The sequence below is a fragment of the Leptinotarsa decemlineata genome, unplaced genomic scaffold (assembly GCF_025532065.1).
Source record: "Leptinotarsa decemlineata unplaced genomic scaffold, Ldec_3_MD MMD2_P_RNA_scaffold_1, whole genome shotgun sequence".
Lineage (NCBI taxonomy): Eukaryota > Metazoa > Arthropoda > Insecta > Coleoptera > Chrysomelidae > Leptinotarsa > Leptinotarsa decemlineata.
Genome location: NW_027412523.1, coordinates 1,857,684 through 1,882,770, shown reverse-complemented (window position 1 = coordinate 1,882,770; position 25,087 = coordinate 1,857,684). Strand labels below are relative to the sequence as shown.

Below are 25,087 nucleotides of genomic sequence, written 5' to 3'. Positions count from 1 at the left end.
CTCGTTTTTCCAAATCGCTCCCTCACAGCTCGACAGTACCTCGACACCATTCTTCTACCTATCGTCCGTCCGTTTGCTGGTGCTGTTGGTGAAAACTTCCACCTAATGCACGATAATGCTCGTCCACATGTCGCGCGTCTAGTGACTGACTGGCTCACCAACGAAGGAGTTGATGTATTGCCATGACCATCACAATAACCGGACCTGAATCCCATCGAGCATGTGTGGGACATGCTTCAACGAAGAATTACTCCGCATATGGGGAACATTCACACAACGTTTCCATTGAGAGAGCTTTTAATCGCTGAATGGGCAAATGTACCTCAACAAGACATTGACAATCTCATTTTGTCGATGCACGATAGATGTAGGGCCGTAATAAACCAGCGTGGAGGCCATACTTTGTACTGATTCCAACTTTTTTCGTATTATGATTTTTTTTCTGGGTGCCAAAGAAGAGCAATATTTTTTTTTAGTTTTGCTTATATGCGCACTCAGTATTTTTGACCATTTAATAAATTTTGTTGTAAGTTACATTCGTTTAATAATCACCCGTCAACTTTTTTTCCCTAAAGCGATCTAAAAAAAAATATTGCCATTTTTAAAAATATCCCTAGACTTTTCCGATGTGTGTAGATATCGGCGGTGATGGCATAGAAAAATTGTACGGTACGTTCACCCAAATGGCTTGCATCTTATTCTTTGGAGTAACCAAACACCGTCTTTCAGCAAGGCAGCGGTAGCTTTGTCTCGAACGGCGGCTCGTTTGTGTCGGCCTGACGAAGAATGCCAATCATTTGAATAAACAAAGTATACAGTGCTGGGTGGCGATTAAGTTCGGCTGCGCCTCTTGAATCCTCATTCGCCGCGTCAAAAAGGTCGACCAGAGAGAGGTGTTTTGAATTTGTTTCTCATTTCTTGCGGAACCCCTACGGAACCCTAGGGTTCCGCGAAACATACTGGGAGTATGGCTGGTATAGAAAATATGTGCTTAGATTTTATGAGGATATTTCTGTTCAAACTGGAATATATCTTGAAATTATCCGATGGTTATGGTAAAATTTTTATCTAACTGTAACTCCATTTTCATTGACTCTCAGATTCACTCAAAACCCATACAACTATAAATTGATAGATGTAGCTGTTACTACATGGTAGGAAATCATAATGAAGAATAGAGAATTGAAACAATTGAAACTTTCTTTCTTTTACCACTTTTATTTGTCGTGAAAAACATAGAAAGTTTTAATTTTCTTTTCTCCATACAACTAACTTGTTACAGGTTATGTTAATAACCCGTCAATATGACACAGTATACATAAACGGAAATACATTTGTAACGGGTGATTTTTTAAGAGGTGTAGGATTTGATTTTCAAAACAACACAAAAAATTGAAAAAATTTATGAACTCTTCATTGGAATTGATAGAACGATCAATATAATTTAATGTTTGAAGACGATTTCATGCAAATCCGCGGCTCTGCTTTAGATGGCCCATGCGCAAGGTCCAATTTTAGCACACTCTCTCCAACATATCGAACGGTATTTCACGTATAAATGCTTCAATATTGTCTTCCAGAGCGTCAGTCGTTGCTGGTTTATTCCTGTAGACATGAGCCTTAACATGACCCCACAAGAAATAATCCAAAGGCGTTAAATCACACGATCTAGGCGGCCAATTGACGGGCCCCAAACGTGAGATAAACTGTTCACCGAAAGCGGCTCTTAATTGCCGTGTGGCATGTGGCACCGTCTTGTTGAAACCATGTCAGGCATGTCCAATTCTTCCATTTTGGGGCAACAAAAAGTCATCATCATCACACGGTAGCGCTCGCCATTCACAGTAACGTTCCAGCCATTGTCGTCTTTGAAGAAGTACGGCCTGATGATGCCACCGACCCATAATCCACACCAAACAGTTACCTTTTCGGGATACATCGGTAGCTCTTGCAATGCTTGTGGCTGGTCTTCACTCCAGATGCCGCAATTTTATTTGTTAACGTATCCATTCAACCAGAAATGAACCTCGTCGCTGAACTCCAACTTTGCCAGCGCCCATTCACCAAATGTTAGACGTTGTGGGAGGTCGTGTGGCTTCAATTCTTGCACCAGCTGTATTTTATAAGGTTTTACACCCAAAACTTTCGCAAACATTTCCACGTAGTGGAGTAACAGAGGCCCAATTGCTGCGAACGGCGGCGAATCGACATTTCACGGTCATCACGAACACTGGCGGATACAGCCGCAATATTTTCTTCGGTCCTCAATTTATGTATGCGTGTTGGTGGTTTAATGTCCAATAATGTAAACTGGGTTCGAAATTTAGTCACAAGCTTCCATATAGCTCCCTCAGTAGGCCGACGAAACTGCCTATAAATTGGAAGAAGTGCACGATGCACTTTCTTCACCAAGCATGAATTTTGATAATAAAATTCAATAATTTGCCAGCGTTGTTCATTCGAAAGTCGATTCATGGTTAAATTATAGACCAAACTGAACAAGTTTGACAATGACACAAGACACGATTCACGCGTGATCTGTTATAAACAGTGTTGCCAAAAAATTCACTCATTAGTAGGCGGATTAGTCTTCAATTTTTGAATTTCTGGTGGCTCCATTCCTTTATTATCGATCTTGGAACAAACATATTCATTCAGTGATATGTTATCAATACGGCTCATATTTCATCCAATTTCTTTTAATACCCTTTCTCTCTCTCTCTGTCTCATTCAATGGTCAGATACATTAATCCTACATCCATTTCATTTAAACATTGAATTCAAGGATATCTTCATAATAAAATCTTATAGTGAACATAAACAAATTATGGAAGAATGTGTCATTTGCTCGTGTCTAATAGATGTTTTCTTGCATAACGCTTTCCAGCGAAAGTCGTGTTCAACTGCAACATATTTCACGAAAAACAATCAAAATAACTAATAAATTTTGTTACAAATGTAAACGCGTAATTACAAATGCGTTCTATATGAAAAGATATACAATGTGTTACTTTGAAACCCTTTTCCACAATTTTGTAGGTTTTTTTACTTGCGAACTATTTGAAAGCTCAAATTTCTTCATTAGAATTTGCGATGTTTTATATATATATACACGGTGTCCCATATAAAACTCCACGGGTATATATCTAAGAAATGAAAAAGAATATCCATATTTCGTGAAAGCAGATAACTTTGGTGTCAACGACGCCAATTTTTTCAAATGGTTACCCAGTATTTTCAATTGGTTTTTGAATTCTGCATTAAATTCTGAATTCAGCTATATAGCACACTTGTAGTTTTCTACTGAATACTGAAGAAAAAAAAGCAATTTTATTGCGTATTATAAAGAGGGTCATGAATAAGTCAAAATAAATGCAATAATGTATTTATCGATCTGTCAGAAGGACTGTCAGATTTGACGAAAGTGTATTCAGTTTTGTGTTGGCTGTTGTTGAAAAATGGTTCAATTTTCAAATGTAGAAAAGTTGGATATGATACGCATTTATGGCGAAGCAAGAAGGAATTCAAAAGAAGCAGTGAGAATATATGCTAATCGGTATCCTGACAGAAAATTACCGTCAGACAAAACATTCGCTGGCTTAGCCAAATCTTTGGTACGAAATGGATGTTTTAATGAATAGAAGCGAAAAAAAAACAAAACTTATAACTTTAGCGTCATTTTGTTGTACGTACAAATCTATTTGTGATATTTACCTTTCCTACTCTGAAACTGGGCCATGGTCTAATAGAGTTTGTAAATAAATAAATAAATAAAAAACACGGCTCAACTGATGAAGCCAACGATGAAGCGAAACGTGCCGCGTGGAAGATTCGTCGCAAATCATTTCCAAATCAAAGTTACACAGGTGCCTGATGATTTGACTTCAACTTTCTGCGAGGCATTAACTGTGTTAGTTGTTTTTCCGTCGGGTATCTGCCACGTACCTACAAAGTCGTAGGTCTAGACACCCAAAAGTGAACTAAGATTTCGTGATAGAAGGCATTAACTTAGTCAAAACAATAATTTGGAAATCAAACTGATACTTCTTGATTGCGAATATCTATTGGTCTTGAAATAGTCCGCACAATTTTTTAAAGAGCCGGGCCCTTGGCGGTCCTCTAGCTCTGTATGCAGTTGACCAATCAGTTGAGACGTTCAATCAGTCTCAAGTTCTTTCTTTCATTAATGAACAATTATGTTAATTTCAGATAAAATTAGGGGATGAAGACAGTACCGTGAGCGATTCGAGAACGTTCTGCCGATGTTTCGATGTCGAAGCAGGAGGAACTAACGAAAAACGACAACTAACGAACACAACCGAAGGACTTTCGTGGAGAAGATTACATATGTCTAGGGCGAAACTGAAAGCAACAGCAACAACATCGGAACTTTTGTCCGGTTTTGCGATGATAGCCATGGTGAGAATGAGTGTTTTTAATACATTAGTGTTGTAAAAATCAAATAACAGGACATAGTTTGCATATCGGGTATATACTTTGTAGAGTACCTCGGGGATCAAGTCGAGGACTAGATATTTTTCTAATACCAATACATAAATGCACAACAAAATTTCTTGCAATACTGAGCCAAAAATTCTGTTTTGATTACTAAATGATTATTATTACGATCAGTATCTTCAAAAGTCATTCCCAAGAAATTGTTATAATCTGTTACCATTTTTTTGTTTGTTCATACTATACTGATATGTTATGAATATGTCTGTCTTCATGTATGTTAAATTTTGGTAATATAATTATTGAATAAACATTATTACTGTTATTTTGAAGTCGACTAAATCACACTGCCTGCTCATCCGAAGGTTATGTTAGGTCAAAGGTGAGTGGGTTTATTCGACCCTCCATCGCAACACGTAAGGGTTTATTGTGGCTCACACCTATTCAAACTCGACGTAATAAACCCAGCGTATTGGCGAAGCCGATTAGTTTATATAGAGCAATTGCCTGGTGGCCGTATGCTTTACAGAAAACGGCTCGGGTGAAGCTCTCTGGCTTAGGCTGCACCTATATTGAATCCGTATTTCTCCCGACCCGATGTAGGACGACCATCGGACAACATCGGAAGAAAAACAAATACTAAAGTTTTAAAGTAGGTGTCTTCATTGGAAAGGGTAGTCCGATACGACGATAAACGATCACTACTGATTACTGACCGACGAGTTGTCAAATCAAAAGTGTTTGTTTTTAGTCCGATCTTTCATTCCGATGGAGGGGTATAATAATGAATAATAAAATTGATAAAGAGTTTTTGATAATTCTTGTGAGAGATGAACCTCGCTTGTGGGACCAGCAAAACAAGGATTACCATAATAGTGATATTGAGCCTAAACTATGGGAAGTTATTGGGGACCAATTACTGGTAAAAGGCTGATGCATGCTCTGAAGTCACACTGGCCAGTTATGCCGTTTTTTATGCCTTCAAGAATATTGTAAAATGTTTCCATAGTCATACGATGATAGTCCCTGAATTTATCCGGGTAGTTTCTTATAAGTAGGGAAGTTTTGAAAAATTCCCCTTCAGATTTACCTTCATTAAACTGATGCACCCATACCTTTTCCTACGTCTCCTATAAGGAGAACATTCTTTTCTTGTTTAAGCCACCACAAAAAAGTATCTTCAGAGTCGCTCATAATAACCCCCAAAACACAACTTTAACTGTTAACCTATCGGGTCGAACCGAGTCCAGTGTAGGCAGTTACAACGGACTGCATCGGATCGCGGGGCGTCCGATGGTCGTCCTACATCGGGTCGGGAGAAATACGGATTCAATATAGTTGCAGCCTTACAGAGACAGGCTTGTCTGGCTATATGTGGTGCCATCAGTACCAAACCATTAGAAGCCATGGAGATCCTCTAGATCCACCTCCTCTCCACACTTTTCTGGAGAGAGAGACTAGATGGACTGCATATTGACTTGTGCACATCGCCAATAGCACAGATCAATCTAACGCAGAGTACATCAGACTGCTGATGATCTCTGACATTATGCCTCCAAATGTCAACTACGAACTGCCTTATAAAGTACTGTTCCCGAGTAGAGAGGACTGGAACCTTCGGTAGAAAGAAATATTAAGAGCAGATAGTTGTTGGTTCACAGCTGGATCAAAAACACCTTCAGGCTCTGGTGCAGACCCAGAACAGAGATATCAACCTGCCTAGGGACCTATGCGATCGTATTTCAAGCGGAATTGTGTGCGGAGAGATTGGTAGAATCCAACCTCACACACAAGTCAAGTAAATTGACAAAAATGACTCTCCACAATAGGAACACCTGGATGGCATGGAGATTCAAAGACTTCTGGCAAAATCTTCCAGGATTAGCTCACTCCAAGGCGTTCTTTCACCCTTCGAAGCTGAATTATCATTTGCAGAGACTCGGAAGACATGTGTGTCGCAGAGCATATACTTTGTGCCTGCCTCGCTGCGGACCGAATCAGATTTTGTAGAACCACACTCTTACCATCTGACCTGAAAGATCACTCACCATATAAACTCTCTCTCCATAAAAATTCTCTTTCTTTTTTTATTATGACTTGTCGTGAAATGAAACAAAATCGATTTCGGTTTCTGCTGATGAAACAACAGACTTTTCGAAAAGTGAACAGTAGTGCTGCTGCAATGGAAGGTTCCTTCAAGGGAGTTCAAGCGTTTATCCAAAAGTCATTTCCTGAAGCTTTGTATGTTCACTGCTGTTTACGTTCTTTGAATTTAGCCATATGACATTCATGCAATGTTCAACAAATTGGAGATTGTATGGGAATTGTTACGGTAATGGGCAAGTTCCTCAAGAATTCTGCTATAAGGATTAAGGCTTTGAATGACAATATCGAATGAAAGTTTCCCGAGACAAGGATTAAAATTTTGTAATCACACAAAATTCTGGAAAAGTAATCCTTTTCACAGACAGTCATCTCCACCCAATTTGTTAGGAGTTCATGTTCATTCTCACTCACTATAAGCCTTTCTGTTGTGTTCAGAGACAGGTACCCACACTCCTTTTCGTGGTTCCAATGTAGACCGACCAGCAGCTACAAGGAATCCGAAATTCTTGTTGCTAAAGATTCTCTGGGGTCCTTAGCTGACCTTAGACTTATTGTTTTTGTTGGCCTAAATATTGATTTTACGTCGTATTTCTCTAACGATCTGTACCATTTTTTACATAGGGACGGAGAGCTTTTCCCTTGACCAGCCTAGCTGGGGTTACTTAGGCGTTCTTCCTCTTGGGTCGTATGGCTCGCTCGAATTCTCCTTCGCTATACTCATTCCCGTAGAAAGCATTTTTCAGGTAACGGAGTTCCTCAGGAAGACTTTCAGGTTCACAGGTACCTCGTGCTCTCTCAACTAACGTTTAAATTACCCCTCACTTTTGTTGTGGCTGGTGGTTAGAGTTTTTGTTCAGGTACCTGAACAAAATTCAAAATTCCTGTTGCGGAATTGGCCGCGGTGGTAGTGCGCCCGACTCATGATCAGAAGACCGTGGGTTCGATTCGTGCCTCGACCAGATATTTTTCTCGAGAGAATTTATCTGGTTGAAGCTGGGACCGTGTTAGGAATGACACGTTAAAAGGTAAGACCTCGTTAGTCCTTAGCACGCACAAGTTTCTCAACTTCTGAGAGTTGTCGTTCGTATGGGGGCGATAGCTGATTAACGGAAAAACATATTTTAAACAGATAAACCTGTCTGTGTGTGTTGGTTTCCTGTATAATATGTGGCCCATCTTCCCGTCTGTTCACAAGAACAACCAAAAATGCTGAAGTGATTTCATTTTTTTGCTTGTTTTGACTGAAAACCCGTTATTTCCTTCCTTCACAAATAACTTCAGTCGTGAATAGAGAAACTATATGAACACATGTTTTGGTCTATTCGTGATGTAACTCAGTTTTTGTTTCAATGCTCTTGGTTTTGTTCTAGGTAGAACTTCAAATCAACACTCCAACTAATGTACCAGAATGGTTATTCGTGATGTTTGCAGTATGCACCACAGTTCTCGTAGCAGTTCACATATTCGCTTTGATGATATCGACATATATTCTACCCAATATAGAAGCAATAGCAAAGCTAGAAATATGCGAAATGGTTACAGAAAGTCCGCACGAACGAATGAAAGGCTTCATAGAAATTGCATGGGCGTTTTCCACAATTTTAGGTAATATACATTATTTTCTGTATAGTCCAAGTAAACGATATAGTGCAACCTACCTTCCAACAGTTTAGAAAAAACCAAGAAAGTACTTGATAAAAATAGCTGCGTAAACGCAAGCGAAACATAAGTGGAACCACCTATTGGTGTCACACCCAAGTCAACTTGCCAAGTTTTTATGTCAGTGTTGGTGGTTTGACCAATCAGCCGATAACTGCGGTAGCAGAAATATAAGGGAAGCTAACCTGAAATGCCATCGGAAAACGAATCCACATGTTTCTAGAAATGATATTAAATCTAGAAAGGTTAATGCAGTCAAGCTGCAGGAAAATAATTTCATGAAAATCAAAAAACCAAAAAAATAAGTACTTTTTGATCATTCCCATATTGATTTCAATTTAAGAGCCACCGGTAGACAGCTGTTTCAGCCTATTGGGCATCGTCAGTACCGGACAGGCGGTCCTCGATTGAAGACAAAATGAGAAAAACCAAGAAAGTACTTGATAAAAATAGCTGTGTAAACGCAAATGAAACATAAGTGGAACCACCTATTGGTGTGACACCCAAGTCAGCTTGCCAAGTTTGTATGTCAGTGTTGGTGGTTTGACCAATCAACCGACAACTGCGGTAGCAGAAATTTGGGAAGCTAACCTGAAATGCCATCGGAAAACGAATCCACATGTTTCTAGAAATGATATGAAATCTAGAAAGGTTAATGCAGTCAAGCTGCTGGAAAATAATTCCATGAAAATAAAAAAATCAGTAGATAAGTACTTTTTGATCATTCCCATATTGATTTCAATTTAAGAGCCACCGGTAGACAGCTGTTTCAGCCTATTGGGCATCGTCAGTACCGGGCAGGCGGTCCTCGATTGTGGTTCCACTTATGTTTCGCTTGCGTTTATGCAGCTATTTTTATCAAGTACTTTCTTGGTTTTTTCTCATTTTGTCTTCAATCGAGGACCGCCTGTCCGGTACTGACGATGCCCAATAGGCTGAAACAGCTGTATACCGGTGGCTCTTAAATTGAAATCAATATTGGAATGATCAAAGAGTACTTATCTATTCATTTTTTGATTTTCATCTATTGCTTCAAAAACGCTTCACTAACTTTCTTCAAAGACTTCTGATAATTCCTCTTCCATATTCTCTGTTTCACTATCACTGTCGTCATTTGATTCAATACTTAATTTATTTCCACCATTAATATGGGAGTTGTCCAATCTCCATATATTTTTTTTTAATTGAAATTACTTTTTTAATCCTTTTCTGCCAGTCTTCTTCGCCAATATTAGATACTTCTTCTCTAAGTAGCTCTATTACCTTCTTATCAAATTTGGGAAAATTAATTTTACGCCTGAAGCTTAGTTTCAATTTTTCCTAAAACAACTCGATGGGATTGAAAACACAAAAATAGGGGGGAAGTTTCAGTATGGTGTGTCCATACTTTTCAGCAATACTCTCAAGTGCATACACTTTTTCAAATGTTTTTTCCTGTAAAACTTCAAGTACTTGGTTTTTGGTATAGTTTCTTCAAAATACAAATTGTTATCCATTGAAAAATTTTGTATTTCATCTTTTCTCGAATTTTTATTCGGTACTTTGATGAGCTGTCGCGAATGATAGGAAGCGTTGTCAAGAACTATTATACTATTCTCATCCAAATTTGGGATCAATGTGTTTTTAAACCATTCCTCAGAAGTATTAGCTCCCATGTTCTTATGATAGTCAATATTGCAGTCCTCAAGTGTTTTTCCACATAATTTCAAAGAATTCGGAACCCATCCTTTACTTCCTCCGCAATGCACAATGATTAGTCACGATCCTTTGCTTGCAGGCATGTTAGGCGTACCCATTCTCGAACCATCAGTTCACCCTTTCGTAACTGTGTCGTGAGTGTCATACCAAGTTTCGTCCAAATAGAAAATGTGCCGTTATTCTTGTCTATATTCAGTTATTTGTTCTAAGTATTTGTTGCGCAATTCCACTATTCTTCTGCTTTCCATAACTGCTTGACATTTTTTTATTATTTCAAATCTGAATCCTAGTTTCTTTATCCAATTCTGAAGAGTTTCGTCCGGAATGTATTCAATTTCGTTCTAATGATTTCAGTTGTAGGAATATCATTGCTTTTGTAACAGTCATATATTGTTTTTTTAATGATTTTATTAGATGAACATCTGTAGGTTTTGGTAATCCCATTATCACATCGCGTCTTGCGTTCATAAAGTTTGTTTTTGACTATTTTCCGTACACTTGAGAAAGGAATTTCGGTCAAATCTGATGTTGCTTGTAATAGTCTGTTTCCCTCGAAACCAAACTTGAGATGTAAATTCTTATATACATTGAAACATACTCTCCGTGTTTCAATATTCAAATGCATGCGAATCTTATTCACTGGTATCTCGTTTCCGGATTGTTAACCATCGCTATTGGAATCACTACACAGGAAAAAGTCTGCGTTGTTAACACACTCGTTATTACTATTAGTACTTGTCCAAGGACGCCACATTTTAAACAGATAACAAAAATTCTAAGTAATTATAACTGCACCAATATGGAATTTCAAAAATCAAATCGGGATCAGTTTCTGAACTGACAATGACAACATGAAGTGTATAAACATCCTCGCATTCTATTTGTCATCGTAACATGACTTCAAATTTAATTTTATGACTTTTCAGCCAATCATAAAACTCGGTTAGTAAAAGTTATCCAATAACCGCCATTTCTTCAGTCCACGTGGACTAGATGGCAGCGGCATAATTTCTTTGTATTGGTTTTTTGGCCTTTGAGCTCGCCGATAGCTTCAACTATTCACAATACCGGTTACTTCGACTATACCTACACCTTGGCAAATCTTGCTGTGGGGCTGACATGCGCGAACGATATAGAAAAGATAGTAACTGTCCACTACCAAATTTTCTCAGGAAGTACAATTGGGAAAATAATTTTGGCTTGACAACTACACATATATCAGTAAGGAACGGGAACCCCAATTCTTTCTTTAGTGCAGGTGGAAAATAATTTAAAGATAATGAGTGATATATAATTTTAAATAATAGATACGTACATTCTCATTACAGATAAATGAATTATGAGAAAAGCGATAATTGATGGATAATCTAATGCATACTAGTTACTAGAAATGATTATGAAAGATAGCATATAGATAATATACAAAACATAACTTGCAATATAGATAATAACATACCACTGTGTACATATATACAATTCACATAATATGTTCGAAGAATGATTTCCTAAAGACTATAATATGATTTACCGCCTACTGTTTATACATTTGATACCGTTGATACCATCTTCATCCTCTAAAAAGCCATCCACATATCCCTGTTCCGGCGGGGACTAAAGGGGCTGTAGCCCCCCCCTCAAGAAAAAAATTACATTATGTTTTTAAATCCGCCAATAGTGGACACATCGCATACTGAATATTGGTTTGCGGGAGTTACATTTCACAACAATTACGAAACTATTCCTATTATAAGATTAATGAAAAGTTTTTGCAGTTTGTGCCTCTAGAGTCAACGACTGGCGAGGTACTTGGAAATTGTATTGGCACTACTCAAAAAGTATGGTCTTTTTTCAACACACCAAAGGGGCAAAATGTTTTCCAGAAAAAAATTGAAACCCTAGTACCAAAATCTAAGAAACAAAAACTCAAACAGCTATGCCCAACCAGATGGGTTCAAAGGCATGATGCTGTCCTCGTCATGAAGGAGCCTATCAACCCTATCATTTGATCCTTAGAAGAAATCAAGTGTTGGGATGATAAGGACACATCTTCAGGTGCCGATGTCCTTTTGACAGCTATATGTCAGCCAGAGTACATTGTAGCTCTAGTATCTGCTGAAAAGCTACTCAGCTACACTTTGATATTGTGTCAAAAGCTACACAGTCTAGTGATACGGATCTCTGGGCTGCTTTGAACTATGCTGACTATATAGTTCAAAGTCTGAAGTCACTAAGAGAAAAAGTTGGTGAAGAGTTTTCAGTCTTGTTTCAAGAGGCACAAAAAATGGCCGAATTAAATGAAACTACAATTAGTGTTCCAAGGATTGTTGGGAGGCAGACACACACAGAAGCAATGTCTCAGCCGAAAGCACAGAACAATTTTATAGAATTAACGTATTCATCCCATGAAGAAGATTTGGAGAACAACAGCTTAAATGTGTTGATGGCAGAAATGGATGTTTGGCAAGGTTTTCTCCAACGAAACAAGGCACACCACGTCAATGCAATTGATTTTCTAAATATTTGTGATATAACAATTTTTCCAAACATCCATATCCTACTCAAAATTTTCAACACTATACCTGTATCGACCAGCACAGCAGAGCGCTCCTTTTTCACTCTTCGAAGAATCAAGACATACCTAAGAAACACGATGTCTGAGAGTAGGCTAGCTAAATGGCTTAGCCAATCTTAATATCCACAGGGAAATTCCAGTTGACACAGACAGTGTATTATCCATACTGACGAAGACCCAAAGAGAACTCAATTTTGTTTTGCAAGACAGCTGATATAAAAAGATTTTGTCAAAATAAAACCTAAAATCTTATTTTAGTGCAAAACTTGCATTCAAAAAGCTAAAATAAACTTAAAGTAATGCTCTAAAATACCGATTATTCTAATTAAAAAGTTTTCCGCTGCTTGGCCCAGGGACCCCGGTCAGCTCCCCCCATAATTATTTTCTGAGTGCGCCACTGTCATCCACGATGGTACTTATATTCATTTGAAATGAAATCTTCAAATTTCTTTGCTCTGATTTGATTTTTCGTTCCGTTCGCACGCAAACCCCTGTAGCCTCAGTTACTCGTCTTTGAACCTTCAAATTCAAAATACAATATTGGTCACAATTTCACTCATTATTACTATCACTTCTTACCTTGGCAAGGGGAGTTCTTATTCCATCTGCCGTTACTTCCGCTTGCCTAAATCTTGATACGCTGTTCACAATTTCTCTGCTTTGTCCGCTGAAACCTTGTTCTTCAGATTACTGTTCGAAGACATTTCCAAAGACAACAAATAACTTACAGTTCATCACAAAGAATGATTTCCTCACTTACTGTACTAACACGATGTTCGCTACACGAGTTCATCAATGTTAATGGGCTCTCGTCCCAGCACTTCGCCGGCTGATCTACTGCGCATCCAATATTCAGAGGCACAACTAGATTTTCCAAACTGAACCATATGACTTCATTGTGAGGAACTGCAGAAATGTTGATAATAGTCTTGCACTCACTTGGATGTTACTTTGTTTGTTCAAAATCGGAATATGGTTTTTCAATATGGAGTTCTATTTACAATCAACATATTTTTTCTATTGAAAAAATCTAAGAAAAATTCTTGTAACTGTTAAGAATTGAAGGAACGTATCGATGAAGAGGTTCATATAACTTCGGGCTTTTGCTCAAGTTTGATTTTATGACACTAGAAAAACGTCGAAAACGAACTTCTGTATTGACAAACTTTTGAATGCCTAAATCGACTGCTCCGTATTATTGTCTCTTATAAATATCTTCGTTCCTCGACTAACAACTAGAAGGGCCTTTTTTTATGCAACAGAGTTCACAGCAACTTATTATTTAAAGCTCCGATAGACTTTATGTGCATCAATTTTAATGAAATATGCGACTAAAGTGACATTTGTACTTGTAATATTGTATAACTTGAGTATGCAACAAATTATTCTTTGATATTTTTTTCCAAATCATTAATTTTTTCGCATTTTTTCCATATCAATATCTCCAATAATCATTGTACCTACTGTTAACAAATTGCTCTGTAAATGGGTAATACTACCTATATTATTGTTATTACTTGAGAATTCAGGACGACATCTCAGAAGTTTCACAGGAAATTCTATAAAAGAGAAGTTGAATATTTCTAGTCCAAGAATCAGAATAAATAATGACAAATTATAAATATATAGAGATTGTTTCAGAGAATCTGATGAGTCACAGTTTAATTTAAATTCCAATAATTTAATTACTATGATCTCTAAACATAAAGGAGACAACTTTCCTTAGCAAGTAACGACAGATTACAACTTTATACATTGCCATGAAGATGACGACTACTATATTACATGGTTGCCAATTCTGACATAACTACAACTACATCAGTGGCGCCCTCATACGCCCAAAATAAATTAACTTATATTCCATCAATAATAATTAGCTTTTAATTTTTTTTCAGGTCTTTTCCTGTTCCTTATAGAAATAGCAATTCTCTGCTGGGTGAAATTTTGGGATTATTCCTTCACTGCAGCGATTGCAGCCACAGTTATCGTCATCCCGGTACTCATCACTTTCGTACTGTTTGCTGCGCATTTCTACCATTCTTTAGTAGTCTACAAGTGTGCTACCTCTATTAACGACATGGAAAAGTTGGAAGACATCAAAAAACATCTCGACGAAATAACAATTGCTAAGTAGCCGCCCATTCAGATATCAGCGAAATATTATCATATTGCCTATGTTTCATTGAAGTATAGCAAGCGCCAAACGTGATGGTGAGCCCCCATGCGCATAAACTCATTTTCAATGTAATCCCCCTACAGCTCTTGCAAGACATACAAAAGCTCTGTACAGAGGCGTTTTATTACTTGTCCTCCAATGGTGTTGGCGTTTGGCATTGTCTGAATAATTTGTATTGTTTCTGAAAAATGTCATCGCTTAACAAAAAACCAGTCATCAAAAGTGTATCATTATATAACATTTTAATGAACTGTACTACTGTATGAAGACTATTTTCCGGGTGTTCTGGTCGTGATCTGCAGGTTTTTATGCCTGGCGTTTCGTCTACTGTTGCGGTAGACATTTTCAAAGGCGATGTGGTAACGGTAGCAATACCTAGGCTTGTGCTCTGATTCTTGTTCCTGTTGTATTCACCGCATTAATGTTCTACCCATTTATGCTTTGGATACCACAGGAACAAGAACCAGAGCACCAGCGAAATGTCAGGCATACAAACCTGCAGACCACGGCCAGAAAACCCGGAAACTAGCCTTCATACAGTTATCTCCGGCCGTGAAAGTTTACATTCTTTGATTAACTGTACTACTAGCTATAATACTAAATAAAATATGAAAAGAAATTACAAAGAAGTCATGTTCCATTTGCTACCCTAATTCGAATCTAATTACAGGTACGACACAGGCCGGCAAGGGGCTTATCGTAATCCAATAGTAATTTAGTTGGGAGAGTCTATACCTGAGCGATCGCTCGCCATCACGTTTGCCGCTTTCTATAATTTGAAAACGATAAATTTTGGGAAAGAAAGGTTTTAGCTTTCTCCTTCTCATTCTTTATATAAAAAAATGTGGGAACCTTCCGAAGAAAGTAATTAATTTCAAAATAAACTCTTTACAATGATGTGTAGATCATGCAAAGAAGTAACTTCAGACATAAACTGGAAGAAAAAGCTCTCTCGAAACAACTACTTTCATATAAACATACGTTATGGAATGGACTTGTTTCGTGATTTTTGGTTTACAGTTCATTCGGTAGTAATTTCAAATTGAAAAATATTGTACTTAGTTTCAGCTCTCTAAATAGCGTTGTTTTCCCGTAATTAATTATTAAAAATCGGATTCTCTAGGCCCGTGACGTCATGAGCCTAGTCTCGCTTCTTGTTCGATTGACCAATGGGAACAATACAAATAATGAACATTGCCAAAGTGTAAAATTCACGGAGCGTATAAACAGTTTCTGATTCATTCGTGATTCAAAGTAAAAAGTAAAAAAATAACACTCACTTCGGACAACTAAATCTAAGAAGAAAGTGTAAGAAATGTATTGGAAGGGAGAATCAATTATACATGGGATCCAAATGACATAAAACGCAATGAAAACGTTATTTTTGAAATATCTCCGACAGTAGACATTTTTATGTTGACATCACAGAAATTTCAATAATGGAAGTGTATATGAACCCGTTAACGTTTAAATTCATGAAAAAATTCTCCATATGAAATGAAATGTACTCGAAAACCATGGTTCTAAATAGAATTTAATGAGCAATATTTTTAAATGGTTCTCGAAGGCTCATGAACCCTAATAAGATAAATCAATTATGCATTCATGCACCCACCAAAAATAAGAAATTCAACGTTATATATTAGCCATATTTCCACCCAGTCAGCTATCTTATTTGAATGTATGAGACAATGTACTCTTTCTAATGTTTCATAACTTCGTATTAAATGATTGGCACTTGGCAACACCGCTGTAGACACGATCAATTTTATTGGTCAACAGACACGCGGCCAATTTAAATTCTTGCTTTTCGAATTGTTCTTTTTTCTGCAAATATAAAGAGGTATTGGGACCGATTAGGCTCGATAAATATAATATACACCTAACTCGATCAGTCTATAAGCAAACCAGTATCATGTTCAATAGCATGGAACAAGCCCATTGAATCAGATATCATTCACAGGATTGCTACACAATTTAGTATACGAGAGAGGTATAAAATTTCGCTTACATGAAACTATGTCATCATCAATGGCGGACATCCGATGTTTCGGAATGAGACACCTCCCTTATTTCCACTTCAGCATCAATCTGGATAACTTCTCTGGTAGACCTACACGTTTGTGAAGAGTTCATTTTGAGTTTAATTGCTTTCTTCCTTTCTTTGGAAGATTACCATATTTTTTGTATAAAAATAGATGAGTAGAAAACCAAAACCTTTCTTTCCCAATTCATTGAACTAATATAAGTATGAGAATAAATAGTAATTTTAAAAATGAAATCTAATCAGTTTCCTAAAACGATTGATGTGATTTGTATAACTTGAAATAAAATTCAAGTTAGTGATAGTAGAGAATAGTTGAAATGCATCCCGGATTCAAAACTATCTACCTATCAATAGGGTTTAAGTAGTATTACATACGTTGAATTTTGGCTTTTTCTGAAAAAGCTTTATAAGTAATTATTGCCATAAGCTGCAAGGCAGGCAACTATTTAATAATGTTTTAGGATATAACGCAATTGTACAATTGTTCAGTATTTTCTTATGAAAAATATATGTATATCTTGATTGTTTTGAATTTCGTCTCTTTCTTCAGTCTTATCCCTTCCCTATTATCAATTACTATTAATTGAAAGAATCCTTAACCAACTAGAAATACTATACAACAAAAAAATATCATTTTGATATATCTCTAAAATCAAATAACTGCAATAATTCAAAAAACAAATATTTGAAATGTTTATCATTCACTCCCTGACAATAATGAAGGCTTTTTACTATTTTTTTTCTACACTATGAAATGTTCTTGGTGTAACATAATTGCAAACACCTCTTTTTCTATCCACGAGTTCAAAAATGATGTTACGTATTCTCTCTAAAACATCTGTAGGCGTCAGACCAGGTGATCTAGAGGGGGCTGTTATAAGATACCACGTTTTCCTGTCAACTGGTTTCGAAAATTATCAAACTTGAATGACTTTTCTACTAATAAATAATATTAGGTCATTTATTACGATCAGCTGGTTTGAAAGTGACTAGAAAACAATTACCCAAACCAGTAGAGTGGTAGGCATGGTCCCTTAGAATGACCCGCTGCGTTACCTGATATGACACTCTTAGATTTTTGTGAGGATTGGTGAAATCTAAAGTCTATGTTACAAAACCGCAGTCTACACAGAACTCAAGGTTAGAATAAATATAGTTTAAAAAACTAAAAAAACACGCTTTCAAAGAACATCGAACTAAAAAGTTAAAACTATTTTTTTTAACAAGCTTAAAGCTTAGTTTATTATTAGTACCTATGTATTATGTATTACCAGTTAAATAGTAAAATAAATACATATAATGGATTATTTCATTTACGTTGCGTTACGTGGCTTCCGTGTGGGTAGCTCGCTGTTTATTCCAAAATTAACAAAGTAGCTCAACACATTGAAGAGGTTGGCGACCACTGCCCTGGAGGGAGCCTGAAAATTAGTTACCAAGACCAAGGCAGCAGGCGTGCAAAGGAGGGTTACAAATAAGGCAGCAGGCGCGCGTGTAAATAAAAAAAATACTTTTTTCAAATGAAGCGTACAGCGCCATCTGCCCGCGAATAGATCAAGCAATAATGTCGATATATCAAGGTTCCGTACAGCGCCATCTGCCTGCGAATAGATTGAGCAATAATATCGATAATTCTGTCAAATACAGATTCCGGAGCTTGAGAATTACAAACAAACATACATGCATACAGGTGAAGCTAATGAAAGCGTGTTAATTAATAAAATATACTTTCTTCAAATGAAGAAATACATGTAAAGTGAGTTCTAATTATATCAAGGAGGTTACATACATACATTCATACAGGTGAAGCTAATAAAAGCGTGTTAAAAAAATATAAGGTGCTCCTCTCGACGGCAAGTGATGCACAGCAAATGATACCTTTTTACGTAATTTTTTTCCGACTTTTGATATCAAGTTCCATTCAAAAATTAAAAGGGGAAACCAATTCAATGACAAGTTCGATAAATAAGTAAACAAAATTATGAATTACCGTTCGTGACATGAACACAATTCAAATTAATTTCTACTACAACCCTTTTTGATATAATTTTTTGACTTTTTCAACTAAATATTCCAAGTCTGATTTACTTACATTTTACAAAGTATTCACGTTGTCTGTTTATTTGGTCTTAGCTTAGGTGAATGGAATCTGCAAAGAATAGATTTTGAGATTCAATGATGTTTCAGAATTGCTTCATATTACTATGGGTTTAATATCTATTACATTTCTTGATTAAATAGCGATTTAAAGCAGTGTGTATGAAAAGATACCTATTCATTTTACTATTATGGAAACTGAGAATTATACTATTGTCAGATAAGTTTTATTGATATAGCTGTTTAAACTTTGGGAAATGAAACACTTCAAAAAAACTGTGAGTAACAATGAACCCTCTAGAAAAATGTCTCGAAGAATACTGTCGAAAGCTAATGTATATTTAAGAAGGAAACCAAAAGCAATAGTAGTTTACCAATTAAAATTATATTCTTATTGGACTTTTCTATTAGATAAAGAGGTTTCCTTTTGCTAGGAATTACACATCAATAGATAAGACTCTAGTTCACACAAGTTTTGACTTCTGAGGGTTGTGGTTCAGGATTATTGGAAAACCCCATTTCAAATATTTTTTTTTCAGAAAAAGAAATCATTATCAACAATGAAGATGTAATATTTGCATAACTGGAAGAAAACAGAAAGCATTGGTGTATACATTTTTATATTTTCTGTATAAAAGTCTAAAATAATTTTCAACGTCAATAAAATAGCTCTCAATATAATTCCTTAATCTAGTGTGACTTTAAAATTATAATTAGGTTTGATATTAATGTATTATGAAATATGTTGTGGAACTGTAGATGATGCCCATCATGATGAAAAAGTTCTGTTCAAACATACCAAAGGTGAATATATGTTTTAGATAGCAAATTGGGCTATTTTCTATTGTATGATAGAATGTGAATTATTTTTTCTATTAGTAATCATAAATATATATCACATTCTACAGGAATTACTAAAGGATTGTGCAAGAACAAAACCCAGCACACAGGTTGTTATCGATTATTAGAAAAATAATCTACTGCTTCTTGGTCGAGTAATGGGTCCTTGCTTTTTCTGCATCTCCATAATTTCTTGCTGTAATTTTTTTTCTTGTTTCTGTATTTTTTCTAGTTCCATCTCAATCTCTTTCATTTTCAAATTATCTTGCTGCTTCTTTCTCGCATTTCTCACCTTGATATCATCCTCTCTTACCTTTTGAGTCTCAATTTGCCTCTGTTTTTCTTCTTTGTTCAACTCTTCCAGTTCTCTATCATATTCCTCAATTTTTCGAGCCATTTCTTCACGTTCAGCTAAAAGCTGTGTTTGTTCTTCTTTATTTTTTCTTATGTTTTCCTCAATTTGTTGTTGGATTGTCTCCATCACTTGCTTGACCAAATTTTTCCTGGCGAGCTCTTCTTGTCGCCAAATTTGTGTTTGTTGTTCATACACTGCTTTCGCTTCAGAATCAAACAGAAAATCTAAATATTTTTGCCTCTGCCTTTCTAATGCTTGTTGTTCTTTAACGATACTTAAAAATTCTGATAAACCCTCTTTGATTTCTTTTCGTTTCTGTTCTTCTGTGACGATTGTCTCCAACTCTATCTCTTTCAATCTGGCTATCAGTGATTTTTCTTGTTCTAAATTCTCCTGTATGTCGTGAGCTTTTTGTTTCAGCTTCAGTTTATGCTGTTTTATGTTGAACAAAGCACATTCTTTTTCTCTGCGGAGTCTTTCTTCCAGAATCCGTTTTTCTTCTATCTCTGCTATCAACATTCTGTTCTTAGTTTCTTCAGCTTCCTTCTTCCTAAGATTTTCACTGACTTGTTGTCTTTTTCTCAATTCTTCCATTTGTTGTTCCAAACACCTTCTTAGTTGCTGCCTTTTCTCTTCGGCATACTTAGTGAACTGTTCCTCCTTTTCTTTCTCAATTTTAAGTTTCTCCTCATTTTCCTTCAAAATTCGTCTTGTTTCTTCCTCCTCTTTTTCTTTCTGCATCCTTTTTTCTATTTGTTGGTCCAACCAACTAAGTTTCAGGTCCCTGCAACCATATTTTATTTCATACTGTCGAACTAAGGGATTATTTTTCCTCCATTGATGATAGAGTTTCAGTTCAGCTTCTCGTCTTCTTCTATTTTCTTCCTGAACTTTCAGACCTACATTAACCTCCTTTAGTACTGTCAGTGGAATATCATCCATTTTACTGGTAGATGGTTTATCGATCAAGTTTCTATTTTTATGAACCATCAGTTCAATGTCATACGTTTTCTGTTCCTCTTCCAGCAATTTCCTCAATTTTTCTTTTCTTTTAACAAGAAATTCTTCTTTATCTCTCTTCGTTTTGATTTCTGACATGAGTTTATTGTTGTCCTCGTAATACCGAGGAGATGTCCACGAATCAAATTTTGAATTGGCCTTGTCCCAGTGCTCGAAGTATTTTGCAGTACCACTCCACATCTTCTCGTAGTTGAATTCTCTCTCCCGACGTCTTATTATATCGTTTTCCACATGTATTCGGTGTTTTCCTCTCCCTTTTGGTTTCTCCATCTAAAAATATTTTGCACAAAATTAAACATTTACTTATGGGGAGTTCTATACAAAGATTCATTTTAATATTAGGTTGTCTCAAAAGTTTTTTCCAATTCAATGTCATGTGTTTTTTAGCTCCATGTCTCAATAAATATTTATTCTACTGTTGATGATTTTCAATGAATGAAAAAACAAACAGCTTTGTGCCCATTTAATGTAAATAATGATCAACAGTGTAAATTTCTATATGATACTGAGTGATGGATGACATCACATAAAATCATTTCAAGGCTTACCAAAGTTGTTGACTCAAAATTGGATAGCAACAGGTATTAATAATGATATTGACGATTCATGACTCCACAGTTTTGCAAGGATGTTGATGGAAAAGTCATTTTATTTTTCAGCTCTTCAGATATAATTATAATTCATTCACAACATCATCAAGACATGATGATCATCAATATAAATATTGCTGAATTCAGTTGCATATACATAACACGAAAAAAATACAATAAGCCATCCACAAAGCTGTTATTTTTATTTAACTGAACTTACGTTTAGAATAAACAGAAAATAGTCTGAATAACAAATTATAACCTAGAACCTAGAGTGTGAAGTTCGCAGGTGAAAGAAACATCTACCGATGATCTACAATTTGCACAAAAAATAATCCCTGATATTTTAATTTTCCTCCTCTGTAAGAATCCCATTTTTTATAACTTTCTGTTTCACTGATTACGAAATTCAAGAATAGAAGGTTAAAACCGTAGTTTCTTTTGAATGCAAAACGCAACTTGAAAGTCTAAAATGTGCAAAATATTTTTAGATAGATGTATCGAAGGTTGACAAAGCTTATAAGAGCAAAACAAATGTTCAAGAAAATAAAAATACAACAAAGAATACAAACAAATAATACAATAATTCAAGAAGCCTGCACGTGATATTTAAATGGAGGTTGTTTTGTTACCTTGTAGTTGAATATGTTTTCTGTAGAACAATTTGGATTGAGTCGTCAAGAAATATTTCCTGAGAATTGTTTTGCTTTGATTTGAAAATTAAAATCAGTTCGAAATTTTTGACGTTTGACTTCATTGACAGGTGACAGGTTGACATCGGACACATAACACAAATTACAGAAAAAATGAATATTAGTTTTATGAGGGGAATTCATAGAACTTTCTCAATTCCAATTTTTCACGAGGAGGTCGTTTCAATTGTCAGAACTCAAGTATGCAGTAGCTTTAACAGATGATTTTTATCATCTTTGTAGATCGGAAGGTGGAAATATGCTAAATTTTTTCTATTGTTATGGTTGTAGTCGGATTTTTCTGTTTCTTTATGAGAGCGCTACCAGTGCTCTAGAGTTTGTGGAAAGTTATTCAAACTTGAAGGTCAAGTGATGATGACATCCCTCGTAACAGAGACACTATCAATGGGATCGACAGAAGACTCGATCCACGATTGTAGAAGAGGTATGAGGCTCCGCTAGGCGATCTACTGCTTTTGGTCATCGACCGCCTAAAGTGATTCGTCCTCTATCTTCCATTGTAGGTTTCGCTATGAGATAATCAGATGAAACTGGAGCCCAAAAACGAGGCATTCGTGAGAGACAGCGTTTTTTAGACCTGCAAAGGTCTTTGAAAATTGTAGAATGAGTATTCAGTCCATCCCATAGATGGCGTTTTCGTAAAAAAATCATCCTTCAATAAATATTACTGGAGTTTTATCCCATCACCAAACCGTTATTTTCAACACCTTCAATAACAGTTGAGTTCAGCCATGCAGTCGTTGCTGAACTCAACGTCGCACTACTGATGGATGCTTGGTGAGGCGAAACAATTGGTTTTGAATGGAGAATTATTTGTTTTTGAGTTCTGGTTCCATCTAGTTGCTTTGCAGTGGAAAGTACAACAAATGACAGAGAGTAAACGTCATTCGGTTATCGATAACAAAGCTTAACTTTGCGGCAGATCTCCTTGGAGAGCCTCATTTCATTCATCTTTGATGGTCGAATAAACTAAGATATAACAGTTCAAAATAATCCTATAAAAATGGACGAGCTTTTGAAACAACCTTCACGCGCCATCGTCATGTCAAGCACTGAGACAGCACAACTTCAAAAAGTTCGTACTGAAAAATATGCGCTTAGTGCAATTCTCATTTACTTACCTCCTTTTCCGATGGAACATGTGAATTTAATATTTCAATAATAATAAGACAGTCATATTCCATACTTTTTAATCTATGCAGAAAAATACATATTACAGAATTGAGTGGATTACTTGAAATATTTTATGTTCTCAGACTTGAAAATATTTATGAATTATAGCTAATGGTTATTTATTGAAGCCATTTTATTGTCTCTGATTGTTTTACAAACTGCTGCAATTGATGTAATCATTCTTAAGACCTGAAAAAAAATGTATTCAATAATTTTTAAGAAACTTAAGATACGTATCAATTCATTAGAAAATGAATACTCATTTTGGGAGTAATATTGAAAATCTACAGAATATGGCATAACTTCAATCGTGCCGAAGAGAGTAGTGAGTATCAGTTCAAATATAGAGTGATTCGTAGGAACGTAACCACTTTATTTTCTGTGAGACTTTCACGCTTGAGAAAGAAGGAGACGTGTTGCGGTTTTCTAAACTGTCCAGTGAAAATCTCACAATGAAGTGTTATTTAAATACCTTATGTATTTTCATCAAGTATTAACCAATTACATCACACACTTTCGGTGTCATCAAGAAATTAATTATGTTATATTCTCAATTTTAACCTCATAGCAACACCTACTTGACTTCATAGTGTGTGATATAATATATATTGTTGTACGTTAATATATTTAATAATGAACGACTGAGCAAACATTCCAAGAATTGAATATTATTCAAAAGTGTCTTATCTAACAACTCACACGTTGAACACCTGTAATTCAAAACTAGAACCTTTTTGTCACAGACTGATCTCAGAGATCTGAATTTTTGAAATCAACAAACGTGAACCTTGACTTCAAAGCTTGAACAGGGTTTCCCGTCAATACTCGAGATTATACGTGTTCTACGAAACAAGTTTATGACCCCTTTTAGTACAACCAACATATTTTTGTCGCATAGGATATTTAATAACACCCAGACGTTTTAATTTCCATTATCTTGCTCTCAAAGTTATCTCAAGCAGTTATGAACAACCATTTTTACCAATTTTCAAATATTTTCCGTTACACTTTACTGACATTACCTTGATAAATTCGAAAGGGAGAACTTGGCAGACTGGCTGCAACAAATATACTAATACCTAGTGAACACAGTTGAAGGGTATGGTACAGTACACATTTGTTAGGATTATAAAATAGCTGTCAATCCATTTTTATTAAAAATAAATATCCAATTCGTAGAATTATCGCTATATATCCAAACAGGTGTCAACATTTAATTTGAGCTATGCTTATTAGCAGATATAACTTGAGAATCAATCAGTTAAAATAACTAGCATATCAATTCATACATTTTTTGTACTAGATTACCTAACACAGTCAAGAGTTGTGCTTTAGGGCAGTTTCAAAGTATATTGGATTAAAACTGAAAAAGTTCTCCATTCAAATGTCAAGAATCTAAATGTATCAGGTATTTTACATGATTGAACTTTGACATTCAAAATTATAAAAAGTGTACGTCCTTTTTAGATTCAGTTTTTTGCCGTCGGAAGCATATTAGTCCCTAGAATATGTAGACCGCGGAAAGAAAGGATTTTAAAGATAGAGACATGTGCATATAGAAATCACATCAAGTGTGAAGTCTCCTC

At 35.9% G+C, this 25,087-nt stretch overlaps 3 protein-coding genes across 12 annotated transcripts in view; 1 reads left to right on the top strand and 2 right to left on the bottom strand.

Moving 5' to 3' along the window:
- Positions 1-17,245, top strand: part of LOC111506020 (calcium release-activated calcium channel protein 1) — a 60,304-nt gene extending 43,059 nt beyond the window's left edge. For all 3 annotated transcript variants that reach the window (XM_074174745.1, XM_074174698.1, XM_023160948.2), the window contains 3 exons: positions 4,210-4,419; positions 7,932-8,166; positions 14,386-17,245. In XM_074174745.1, coding sequence (XP_074030846.1) covers positions 4,210-4,419; positions 7,932-8,166; positions 14,386-14,624 — 684 coding nt within the window. In that variant the 3' untranslated portion in view covers positions 14,625-17,245. The remainder of the gene's footprint in view (positions 1-4,209; positions 4,420-7,931; positions 8,167-14,385) is intronic.
- Positions 17,246-19,413: 2,168 nt separating this feature from the next.
- On the bottom strand, positions 19,414-22,392 carry LOC111506018 (trichoplein keratin filament-binding protein). Of its 4 annotated transcripts, none has more exons than XM_023160945.2 (2): positions 22,248-22,392; positions 19,414-21,295 (listed from the first exon to the last, which is right to left on the bottom strand). In XM_023160945.2, the coding sequence occupies exon 2, from the start codon at positions 21,293-21,295 to the stop codon at positions 19,775-19,777; it is 1,521 nt and encodes a 506-aa protein (XP_023016713.2). In that variant the 5' UTR covers positions 22,248-22,392; the 3' UTR covers positions 19,414-19,774. The 4 variants fall into 4 exon arrangements, with proteins under 4 accessions (XP_023016713.2, XP_074030333.1, XP_023016714.2 ...); XM_074174232.1 differs by lacking the exon at positions 22,248-22,392 and adding an exon at positions 21,878-22,078; XM_023160946.2 differs by lacking the exon at positions 22,248-22,392 and adding an exon at positions 21,574-21,791.
- A 1,129-nt stretch (positions 22,393-23,521) lies between these two features.
- The window catches only part of LOC111506017 (uncharacterized), a 78,896-nt gene continuing 77,330 nt past the window's right edge, over positions 23,522-25,087 (bottom strand). For all 5 annotated transcript variants that reach the window (XM_074173424.1, XM_074173349.1, XM_074173388.1 and 2 more), the window contains one exon: positions 23,522-23,690. In XM_074173424.1, coding sequence (XP_074029525.1) covers positions 23,610-23,690 — 81 coding nt within the window. In that variant the 3' untranslated portion in view covers positions 23,522-23,609. The remainder of the gene's footprint in view (positions 23,691-25,087) is intronic.